Source organism: Somniosus microcephalus, chromosome 10 (assembly GCF_052327205.1).
Source record: "Somniosus microcephalus isolate GS21.2 chromosome 10, FLI_Smic_1.0, whole genome shotgun sequence".
Lineage (NCBI taxonomy): Eukaryota > Metazoa > Chordata > Chondrichthyes > Squaliformes > Somniosidae > Somniosus > Somniosus microcephalus.
The window spans coordinates 145,148,027-145,160,946 of NC_140996.1; the positions used below are offsets into that span (position 1 = coordinate 145,148,027).

A 12,920-nucleotide genomic window follows, 5' to 3' on the forward strand; every position below is an offset into this window, starting at 1 on the left:
GCATTTAGCATAATCTGCTAATATTACCAACAGTAATTTGTAGGCTTATATGAACTGAGCACTCAAATCTTTAGTTCGAATCACAAAGAACCATTTCTTATAATGAGAAAACAACATAAAAGTGACATATTGAAGATCAGCACCAGATGGGTGAACAAGGTAAAACCTCGGATAGACAGGTGTTTTAAATCCTTCTGTGTCAAGGTGCGAATTGCTTGTTTCATTTAATTAGAAATCACACTGTGTATGTTTATCAAGACATTGAGGTAGAAATTAGTCCTCATTGCACCCGTTTTCCAGCCAGAAAATGGAAACAAAAAGGGTCAGTGTCAGGCTGCAATATTCTGCGCCTGCGTTGTGGGCGCCATCATATTGGTAAAGGCAGCTCTGCAGATATCCCAGGCAACTGCCTAAAAGAGGCATCAGGCCCCTTACATGTGAGATGAGGGGCCTATCGCTTGTTTTAGGCCTCTTACAGAAATTGGTTTTGGTTAAGAAAAGCAAGAGCCAGGCCACTCGGGATTCTTAAGCAGTCGCTGCCGCCTAATCAGAAACTGCCATCAAAAGGTTTTTATTTTTAAAAAACCTTCCTGTGGAGTCAGGAGGAGTGGGAGTACTCCCCCGAATCCACAATCCTCGCAATTGGCTATCCCATCCCCCCTTGCCACTCTAACTCCCATCTGGGGACTTACCTTTTGGTTGCTGCAGCTTCTTACTGAAATGCTCGAGTTGCCTGTGGATGCGCAACAAATGCTGGCAGCTTCTGCAAAGAATATTAATCAGGCTCGAGGGTCAAGGGCATGTGCTGTCAGCACACCACTGGTTATGGACCTGAAAACGGACCCTAAATTGTAATAATTCCAATGTGGTGGTACCACTGGTTGTCCCTTACATTGAGACACATAATTCCCTTTAACTTACCTTACTGTATGTTTAACTTACCTTTTGGGGTCGTTGCCCTTTTAACTTACCTGTTGGGGCCATTGCCCCTTTAAGACGCGCCCTAGTGCGCTGACGTCACGTCACGTACGACGTGATGTGCGTGCGCCGGCACAACTCAGCCTAGCGTCTTCGGCCTCAACGGCCAGCCGACGGGAGCGACGCGATCTTCCGCTCCCGCGGCAAGCACCGGCACAGCCCGGCCTCCCGACTTCAGCTTCAACGGCCAGCAACGCAACGACGCGCATCACGTGACGCCCTAAGCGCGGGAAATGCAAACAACGTGATGACATCACAACGCAAACGCGATGACGTCATCACGCTCCCCACAGGACTGCGAACTCAGTCCTCGTGGAGTCCCCGCTGGGACAAGACCTACACCACGGTGCTCCTACAGTCAGCCATCTTACCTGCTGTAATTAGCCTGTTCCTGTAAATAAACAACTTATTTATAGTTCGTCGAAGTCAAACTCTCTTATTTAGTGGCGATCTACACGAACCGCTACACCAACAATATTTTCTGCAGGACTTTTCATTTGGACAGAAGGTCAACCAATTTGAAAAGGCAAGTGTTAACACTGATTAAGTAATATTATACTCACCAATTGTTTAATTGGAGTTTATATTTCAGCCAAAGCAGGACCTTTGGAAACAAGAAACCACACAGTCATTGATGAGCTGCCATTCAAGTCCCCCATTACCAGATCTTGGTCCAGGCCTGTGTAAGTGTTTTTTTAAATACAGTAGATCGTTGGCAGTAACTTACACACACGTAAACTTTTACTTCCTTCTACCTACAGAATGGAACTTAATTGGTGACCATTACACAAAAGTGATTAGTTTCCTTTATTTAGGAGATACTGAGGTAGTTTATATTGGTTATTTTAATATATTTTGGGTACACAACTGTGTCTTTTTGGGCAAGATTCACCCATTGACGTTCCCCTCCCTTTTACAGAAGTACTTGCCCTCTGCCCTGTATCTTTGCCTGATGGCTTGGGCACAATCAGAAATGTGTGGGAAATTTGGTGGGGACTGAATGCACAGTATGCAACAACCATGGTGTAATGACAGATGTGCTTTGTGTTTTTTAATGCTGCAAAATAAGCTAAGAAGTTAAAATCATGCAAGCCCTAATGGTTTATGACATTAATATAGATACACCATGCAAATTCGGCTAGCCCTCTTCCCAGTAGTAATGTTTCCCTAAAGCAGCTTCTGAACAAGCTGGTCTTAGATTGCGCACAAGAACAATGACACTGGGGGGTGGACAGTGGTGGTGCAGAGGTAACTCATTCCTTTCATATTTCTAGTCTCAAATGGAACCCCAGGTACAGCACACAATGATGAATAATAATTAATTCATCTGTTGCTTGGTGGGCAAGTCCATCTACCTATTTTTCTCATGGCCTTCACCTCTTGCCACCATCTGGGGATCATTTCTATCCTTCCTGCCAATTATGATCAACGTTACAAATCAAAAAAATTCAGCTGCATCTGCAGTAATAACACAATCCATACCCAACACTTTCACGTTATTAAGTGCAAAAATGTGTCACAGATTCATACAGCTCTCCCTCACTTGCTCATGCACAACCAATGGCAATACATAGACACCAGAAATTAGTAAGTTCAAAATAATTAATTCAGATTGCAGGCAGTGACAATGTTGTACAAGTGTAAAGCTTTGTCTTACAATAGAAAGTGTTCATAAAGCAGCCTCCATCAACTCTTAGGGCTGGACTCGCTACTTAATTTTCCAGTAATATAGAAGTACTTTGATTCGTGTCATAGTCCTTGAATGAAAGTTGTTCTTTTATTGGTTCCAGAGCTGCTGTAAACCCCATTTCTTCACAAAATTGCCGCCCCTTATCAACACAGAGTGTCACCAGCACTGACTCAGGAGACAGTGAAGAAAACTATGTTGCAATGGTAAGTAGTTGTAAACAATGCACTACCCAGGAGTTCAGTTGTTACAACTGACATAACTGAACAGAAGCAGGATACAATCCTAACATTGATTATACAAACAGACGAAAATGACAGACATAACAATACCTGCTGGCCTTCCAACCTGTCCCACACAGTTGTAATGCCTCATGCATCAGCTGGAATGCATAAATATTTTGCTTAAAAGATGCAAGTATTTCCAATGGTGCATTGCATACTTTAGTACTAGTTATCTTAGTTTGATTTTGAAAAATTATTAATTTATTTTCTCACTTCTTTGAGCCCTTCATATTTCATGAACATTCTCTTACAAAAAGGGCAGGAATGGGGAATTTTCTTTGGTCCCTGCCATTGCAAGACCTGAGACCTGTGGCCTACTATGCACTCAATGCACACTGTGCATGTCTCTGCATTAGTGCAGTGCGTAGCAAGCTGGGAACCTGTGCACAAACTTATGGCCTCAATTTTTGTGCAAACCAGAGAGCCTCCCAATAACACAGGGCTCCTGTGCCCAATACACCATGGCAATTAACTTTGGATTATTAGCCCCATAATGTGTTCGTGTGCTGTGCCACAATGGGGTGGAATACAAATTCACCACCACAAACCTTCATTGGCTGAAACTGGAGTGACTGAGCAACGATCCAGGTGCACAGCACCCATTGGGTGCTTCAATGGAAGGCCTGGCTAAAATCTTTTTAATTGACTCTCTTCATTAAAGCAAAGAAAGGCTTGCATTTATATAGCGCCTTTCATGACATCCCAAAGCGCTTTACAATGAAGTACTTTTGAAGTGTAGTCACTGTTGTAATGTAGGAAATGGGCCACTTCTCAGCGAGGCATGTTGCTTAATTTGGCCTCCAAAGGGCAATTATTCAAAGAGCCCTTGTGCCCCACATTTTATTTTTCAAGCAAAATATTACCGCACTATAAGGGCAGTCCTGCATTGCTGCAGGCATCCGACATTTAGGCCCCCAATCCAAAAATAGTGCATGGTCAATTTATTTAGGCACAGGCATTTGCAACATTTCAGAAGCAGCAGTCCAGGTAGTGCTGTACTGCTGTGCCTCCGTGAAGCCTGGTATGTTGTTTCCTTGCATAACAGATAGCAGAAAAACACTTAATTAAAAATGTTAGTATTAGTCATCTTCTTGATCTGTCTGTAAACTAAGGCGTTGATAAAATGCAGATAAACCTCGTAAAGAAATGGTATTTTGATAGCTAGGTGGTGCTAACTGAGGATTTAATTAATGATTGAACTGTGAATATGCCTATTCAGTGAGAATAGGAATTGGGGAAGCTAACATTTAATATGTTGTAGAATTTAATTCTGTAGCATTAGAAAAATAAATATTGTTTAAATAAAATCATTACTGTTATCAATTTCTGCACGTTGAACTATAGTAGTTTATTAGAGAATTATAAATCTCTAATTATTCTTATCACTGAAATCAGTTACTCTGCCTTCATTGTGTTGAAAACCATATATTTTTATTCAATTTACCTAAAAATAGCAGAATCCAATTTCTACCTCTCCAATGAATGTTGTGACAGGCAGCCCTGTTACCAGGAAGACTGGGAGTGTGGATTATTTGTCCTTGGATTTCCAACCTAGTTCTCCTGGTCCTCATCGAAAGGTAAATCCTATAGTTTGTCTATTTCTAATTATCTGGCTTTGTTTTGTTAGTAAATATTGTAAATGTTTTCTGGATTTTTAAATATGTCGGGTATACTCAGTTTGTCCCATCTTCTCTTTATCGCTCTGTCTCCCTCACCACTTTTTTTTCTTTCATTCAATTGAACAATTACTTTTCAGTAGTCTAAAATGGTCACTCTTACTGAAAGGTCAGATTGGCTACTTTGGGTGCACTAACCAATGTGGGTGACCGTCTTAAATAGCAAACCTATTCTAAATTTATGTAGAAGAGACAATTACTGTGTTGACTTGTGATAATGGAACGATCTCATTCAAATCCATATTCTGTTTCCAACCAGCCTTCCACATCCTCAGTAACATCAGATGAAAAAGTGGACTATGTACAAGTGGACAAGGAGAGGACCCAGGCTCTACAGAACACCATGCAGGAGTGGACTGATGTGAGGCAATCCAGTGAGCCTCTGAAGAGCCTGAAGTAACAATACAAATGATAACCAATGGAAAGACAAACTATTTACAATTCTGCATAAATGATCTAGACTTGCTGATACAAGATGATATGTCAGAATGGGGGGGAAGAGGTATTATCTCTTGAATTGCCTCAAAACTTTATAGGTAGCTTTCCATCACCTTTTGATAAAAGTAGCCACTTTATTGTACATGTTCACACCAGAAAGCAATTCTTCCACAGGTTCACTCTCGGAACAGTTCACAGGGATTATCTGAGGCTAGTTTCCAGTCCTCAAACATTCACTGCAACTAAATATCTATTGTTATCCTTTGCTAAAAAAGCTTGTTCTTGTGGTAAGAGTAAAGAATAAAATAGTTAGCTACCTGATTAGATTCCGTCAACACAAGAAGGATTTTGAGATAACCAACTATTTTTTGCCATATTGTTATTTAGAAGTTTGTGAACCTGTCACCAGTGACAAGTCCATGACCAGTTATCCATAGAATCCCATGGAAACTTGTAATATATTTTAAATGCATCAGCAGAGCATTGCAAATCATGTACATTTAATCAGAACTGAAGTGTCATTGAATTATTTCAACACATTGATAATTGGTTGAAACAAACTATAAGGGATAGATTTTCAACTTGCCAGCCAGGCCTAAAATGGGTGTTGCAGATCAGCCATCGGTTTTAGAAACTGCCCAATTTTCATTTCCATCGGGCACTTTCTATAACAGGCAGCTCATCCGCAACACTGGCTTTACGCCCAGGCGGCAAGTTGAAAACCTACCCCTAACAACTGAGGGAGACCTACCTCTTTGAATCTGAGGAAGAGGATCACAAATGAAGATTTCTACTCCTTCCATTTGCTATGCTAGAAATCCGACAAGATATAGGGACATATTTCAAAAAGAAATGACAGGACTCTCTAGAAATTTTGACAAGCATACCAGATGGAATTTCTAGTCTCTGTACAGTGTGGACAGCTATGAGTAGACTCATCAGCAACAAAATCATGACTTCACAACCAGTATCAATGGAACTTTAATACACTTCCTAAAGATCATTTTTTTAAAAAGCAGGGCAGTAAATGTCTCCAGTCTTCTAAAATCACTGAACAACACATGTTTGTTACCGTATTAAATTGAGATACTAGACAGAATCCATGTGAAAAGTATGTATGATATTTAATAAATTAACCATCCTTAGAACTAATGTAAAATGACAGACACATTGTTTACATATGGTGAAATTATCTAATTTGAAGTGGTGTCACTTGCAAATCCTTCCTAACAAATTAAAAGGTTTGACATCATTTTACTCTGCTTCAGCAAAGAGCAAAGCAAATAGATTTGAAGTAACTGCAGTGGTGACTTGTTTCAAAATCTTTTGGCAAGTTATAAACGTATATAAATTTTTGCCAGTGCCATAAAAAGTAACAAATGTATATTTAGATCGCAAGCATGTGAGGGAGAAGGGAATAGAGGGTTATGCTGATAGACTTGGATGAGGAAGGGTGGGAGGAGGCACAAGTGGAGCATAAACACTGGCATGGACTGGTTGGGCCGAAAGGCCTGTTTCTGTGCTGTATATTCTATGTAATTTTATGTAAAAAGTCTTTCACAAAAATATCCACTTAAAAACACTTAACAATGATTTTTCATTATGCTGCAGTTAATGTAAAAGTATGTAATTTACTAACCAGTTGTGATGCCCTTCACAGTAAAAACCTCAAGATCACATTAGTTAAGATCACAAATGGCATCATCACAATTTTTTTTAAATCATTTTTATTCCAATACATTTTGTAGTGGGGAGACAAAGTGACAAGATCGCATATTGCTTTAAATTATAATTTAATCCTGTCTGGAGGATTTAAATAGGTTTTCACTATGTAAGCAAATTTTCAATTGGCTGCAAGACATATACTTACCCACAAACACACTATGATCAGAGTGTCACTAGCTCACCAGTAGCCACCAAGGATTCTCTATATAAAATGGAAATGGTAGACTGTTTGGGTAAATTATCAAATTCCTGCAAAATGTAGTCAAGAATGGATAAGCACTGCAAAGCTATCCATTTGTGCAATGAGCTTATTGTATGCAATTGCCTGTGATCAGCTAATTTGCATAAATATTTATACCTCTGTCTAATTTCTATGACCTAGTCAGAATAGGGCAGTCCCAGAAGTCTGGCACAAAGACTTCTCACCAACTAGGTGGGCAAAAGAAAAAGCTATAAAAACTGCACAAAAGGAGATACAAGGATCCTTCAAAAACAGTTGTTTGTCTTCCTCTGTCCATTTAAATCATCACTTTTGCATCCAACAGCTTTTTAGCAATCCTGGATACCCATTTTACATGGACATATTGATAACTGAGTGCACATCTGGTATCAATGCTGGGAACATAGGAATTGAAGTAGGCCATTCAGCCCCTTGAGCCTGCTCTGCCATTCAGTGAGATCATGGCTGATCTGTACCTTAACTCAATTTACCTGCCTTAGCTCCATATCCCTTAATACCCCTTACCTCCCAAAAAATCTATTTCAGTCTTGAAAGCTGCAATTGTCCCAGCATCCAGACATTTGGGGGAAGATAGTTCCAAAGTTCTACTCCCCTTTGTGTGAAAAAGTGCTTACTGATTTTCCTCCTAAATGCCCCGCTCTAATTTTAAGATTATGCCCGCCCCCATTTTTGATTCCCCAACCAGAGAAAATACTTTATCTGTATTTACCCTATTGAATCCTTTTAACATTTTAAACACTTCGATCAGATCACCCCTCAATCTGCTATACTCACGGGAATACAAGCCAAGTTTATGCAACCTCATAATTTAACTCTCGAAGCCCCAATATCATTCTGGTGAATCTGCGCTGCACCCCTTCCAAAGCCAATATATCCTTCCTGAGGTACAGTGCCCCAAAACTGAACTGCTTTTGGTGCCTGTCTACTAGCTTTAAATGATTTGTGTACTTGGACTTCCAAACCGCTTTGCTGCTCTACAGGTCCTAGTTTCTCACCATTTAGAAAATACTCCGATTTATCTTTCTTCGGTCCAAAGTGGATGACCTCACATTTGCCGACATTGAACTCGATTTGCTATAGATTTGCCCACTTAATCTGTCTATGCTCCTAACTTATTTCTATTGAGTTGCCTACAACACTGTCTGATGAAATTTCCACTTCCATTCAGTCCAGATTATTCAAATACCATTTAAGTATCGTAGGTGATAAATTAAATATTGTGGAACTAAAACAAACTTGCTGCTGGAAATTACAGGATATCTTGTAAAATAACAACAGAAAACGCTGGAAAAACTCAGCAGGCCAGGCAGCATCCATGGAGAGAGAAACTCTGTTTCTCTCTCCGCGGATGCTGCCTGGCCTGCTGAGTTTTTCCTGCGTTTTCTGTTGTTATTTCAGATTTCCAGCATCCGCAGTATTTTGCTATTGTGCTAGGATATATTGTAGTTCATTTCAATGTTTTCAATAATTACAGAATAAAATGAAGATAAACAAAAGCTTACAGGAGATGCAGTAGCTCTTCAGTAGACCTAGACTCAAAAGTCAGAGTGGTTGGAATTCCAACCTTATAATTTGAAATAAAAACAGAAAATGCTGGAAATACTCAGCAGGTCAGGCAGCATCTGTGGAGAGAGAAACAGAGTTAACGTTTCAGGTCGATGACCTTTCATCAGAATGTTCTGATGCAAGGTCATCGACCTGAAACATTAACTCTGTTTCTCTCTCCACAGACGCTGCCTGACCTGCTGAGTATTTCCAGCATTTTGTTTTTATTTCAGATTTCCAGCATCCGTAGTATTTTGCTTTTATAATTTGAACTCCAGTCTTGCAATTTGAACTCATTTTGGCTTCACTAAAGGAGTCTCAACCCTCCTTGCTGGTTAGGTTATAATACAAAGAAGAGCACTTTATCTCTAGAGGAAGAAAAATAACAAGACCAGTGCCATGCTGCAGAGCTCCATATCTTGTCAGCTGATCATGGAATAGCATGTAAGGTGGCCACGGAGAAGTGATGACTGCCAGTAGAAAATAGAATCATAGGCGGCCATTTGAAAGAGCTATCCAATTAGTCCCACTCCCATAGCCTGGCATATTTTTCCTTTTCAGGTATATATCCAATTCCCTTTTGAAAGTTAATATTGAATCTGCTTCCAGCACCCATTCAGGCAATGCAATCCAGATCATAACTCACTGTGGAAAAAAAAATCTCCAAATCTCCTCATCTCCCCTCTTTTTTTTGCCATTTACCTGAAATTTGTGTCCTCTGGTTATCAACCCTCCTGCCAGTGGAAACAGTTCCTCTTTATTTACTCTATCAAAACCCCTCATAATTTTGAACGCCTCGCAACCTTCTCTGCTCTGAGAATAATGTAACCCCAGATTCTTTAGTCTCTCCACATAACTGAAGTAGTAGAAATGTCTAAAAAAGGGAAAAGAAATGTGGCTCTGACATTTCCTCATTCTGTCAGATATTTGATCCTGATTCATATAACTATACTTTACTTAATTTGGAAGACTTTGACTATTGACCAAATGATGCTACATCAGCAAAACAAGCGCCTAGTGTTCTCCATTTCTGGAACAAAAAGATGAAATCAAGCAAGTCACAAAATCAGTTACAACAATCAACAGTAACTGTTAATGCATCCTGTTTTATGTTACGGTTTAACAGATTTATTCTTCATCAATTTGATGCTTCAAAGCTTTTTACTTTACATGAACTATAGTTTGATCAACATATTGTTTCTGTGGGGCCAGAGAGAAGCATGACTTATTAAAAAAACTATATATAAACTCAAAAGCAAAATGCAGATTTAAATAATGCTCTGGTTTTTAAGTTTGTTTTTTCCTAACACAGGAATGTAGGTGTACTATAGTAAGTAAAGGAAGGTTATATGTGGAACAAGTCCGAGTTTGTTAAAAGCTGTAGGACTCAGCACATGCTATTTGTATTTACTGCACAAATAGGATATAGCTTATGTAATTCCTTGGCATTCACAAGTACTTCTGATTGTCTTTGAATGTTGTTCTGACTCCAGGCAGATGTAGATTTTCATAGAAATGCATTCTGCTGGAAACTCAGGACTGTCTTGGAATCATAAACCACGGCTATTTGGAATTACATGTTGCACTATCACAAGATCTAATATTCTCTGTTGAAGAATTTAATTTCAACGGTCTAAAGGGATTAATAGAGATTCACAATGGAGATTAGTGGGACATACAGTTTGCCCATAAGTGAGAATCACCAATGACAAGACAAAATCACAAATAGCTAATGAAGGTTTTATTCACAAGTGCTATAAACTCATCATCCTACTTCTGTCCATTGTATTATTTATACCACAGGTAATTGTGTTCAAATCAATTAAACACTGAAGGCGGTTAAACTGCTTTGATGTTACTAAGCCACCAGAGCAGCCATAAAGTTTTTTTTCCCAATTGTAGAATGTATAATTATTTTTTATTTAATGAAAATGTTGTCAGTTTCTGTGGTATAAATATAATGTAGCAGTTATAAATAAAAGATAAAGTGTGAAAAATGTACATATTTGGTTAAAGAATCACAAACCAGGATTTGCAGTGAGCACTTATCACTGTCCTGCATTGCTTTACTGTATGAGATACTGTATATACAAAGACTGCACTTCAATACACCTAAGTAAATATTTAAAACTTTTTCTTTTGCAGTATTAGCATTTGAAATTTTTACCTTGGATAGGTTTTCCTCTCCAGAAGTAATGATGAAATACTATTTAAAGAAGGACCAAAGTGCAGTGATTTTGTATAATAATTTATTTTAATTTTGACTGTTATGGTCTATCTTTGACTTTGTTTCATGGCAGCAATGAAGTCAAATACAGGATTAAAGAAATCCTTCAATTTTAGCTTGTGACCAAAATAATCCCAGTATGGACCGTCAACAAGGTACACATTACGTAATAGCTGAAAAACCCTGAACAGAACTACCACTGCATTATTGCACTATTTCACAAAATATAACAATTATTATTTTTCAGGTTGCTTAAGATTCTGATAAGCCTCTGTGCTGTTTCATTACACAATTTGCTTTCTTGTTTCTGTATACTTTATAGACAACGTTGTGATGTGAAGTGAAAATAAACCTCAGTGCTGAAAAGATTTACTATTATAACTCCACAAACTACATGCATGAAGAGACTGGAAGATAGTTTGTTTCCTCATACAACACCTGATGTCTTCCACTACTTCTACTCATGTATAGATTCATGCAGACAAAAGACATTTTGGAAAGTGGCCTTGAAGAACATTTGGGTCAGCTGCATAGTTGGGCATGCTGTGCTTTGGATGAGATGTTAAAGTGAGGTCCCATCTGCAGTATCCTAGTAGTTCTAGAAGTCCAATGGCACTTTTTGAAGAGTTCTTGGGGTATCCTGGCCAACACTCCTTTCTCAACCAACACCACCAAAAACAGAGAATTGGTCATTCATCTTGTTGCAGTTTCTGTAATCTTAATTCATTCTATGTAAAGCTCAGACATTTATGTTAAATATGATGAGGCAAATGCAAGTCTTTCTTTCAATAGCAATTAAGAATTGTACTTAAAATTATGTTTTTTTTTCTGGAAATGAAATTTCATTGAATGCTGTATTTGCAATTTATTTATGTACACTATCAATGGCATAGGTACCTGTATATTTGTTAATACCTTTTTTTACTAGGTTTTGCCATTTTCTATTTAAAATTGAAAAGATTTATTCAGACATATAGTACAGAATACTATGAAAAGGGATTTTTTAATTAAAATGTTTAAAATATTATTTGACGTCATGGGATAGCATTTCCAGTGTAGTTCCACAAGCTCCCAAACATTCCCATATTATTTCAGCTTAGTTTCAAGAGTGAGGTATTCAAATTATAGCAGTGCATAAAAGAATGGTATTTGTTAGTTGCACAATATCCACGATAAAATTTAAAAGAAAAATAATGCCCAGGTAGACTAGTCCGGAACTGAACTTTTGGGTATTCTACACATGAAAGAGACATTCCCTATTGATGAAGCGGTTCATAGGGTTTACACTGGGAAAAAGTTAAAATTAGTATTAGAACAAGAGAGTTAGCATATTTATGAAAGTGAGCTGGAAGGAGCCAAGTGCATGCTTCAATGCATTAAAATGCAACTATCTTTTGCAGGGAAAATGCTGGCAAAAAACGGTGAGAATGTGGGGCACGTGAAGTTGTTGAAGCATTTGACACCTTTACAGGAGAGGCTTGATGCATACGTGAGAGAGAAGGGAAGAGAGGGATACAGGGGCAGGATAAGAAGAGATTATTAGGGTAGGAGGAGGCTCGGGTGGAGTATAAACACGAGCATAAACCAGTTGGGCCAAATGGCCTGTTTCTGTGCTGTACATTCCATGTATGTAACATCTGTAAAATAAATCCGATTTCGACATGCATACATTGCCTGTTCTTAAAACCAATGCTCACTTTGCACTAGTGGTTCTTTTTGTCTAATTGCTCTTCCTCCAAAGTTGCAATAACAAAAAACACTGATTATGGTGAACTATGATCCTAACATTATATAAGCCAACTGTCTGATTTGTTTTAATTTATCATGTTAGGAAAAAATATTGCAGTAGGTTTAGGGGATTCCAATAATTGGTCTCAACAGCTCACCCAAAAAACAGATACAGATTAGAGTACCATTCGTGTGTGGAAAGCAATATGCTAGTTTGGATGTATCCAAAGCTGTGACAGATTGTTCTTTTTCATAAACACAAAAGCATGGGCCCAAATATCCCATGGATTCAGGCAGCAGGCTTTTCATTGTTCAAACTACAACCTAGATTCCAGTTAGGGAGGTCCGGGGGGGGGGGGGGTGGGGGGGGGGAATGTAGACAAGGGGCAAT

At 38.7% G+C, this 12,920-nt stretch overlaps 1 protein-coding gene across 1 annotated transcript in view; it reads left to right on the plus strand.

Annotated features, from left to right (window-relative positions):
* Positions 1-12,467, plus strand: part of gab2 (GRB2-associated binding protein 2) — a 388,329-nt gene extending 375,862 nt beyond the window's left edge. Inside the window, exons 7-11 of the mRNA XM_085998902.1 lie at positions 1,571-1,661; positions 2,769-2,871; positions 4,404-4,526; positions 4,885-5,127; positions 11,124-12,467. Coding sequence (XP_085855028.1) covers positions 1,571-1,661; positions 2,769-2,871; positions 4,404-4,526; positions 4,885-5,025 — 458 coding nt within the window. The 3' untranslated portion in view covers positions 5,026-5,127; positions 11,124-12,467. The remainder of the gene's footprint in view (positions 1-1,570; positions 1,662-2,768; positions 2,872-4,403; positions 4,527-4,884; positions 5,128-11,123) is intronic.
* Positions 12,468-12,920: the final 453 nt, after the last annotated feature.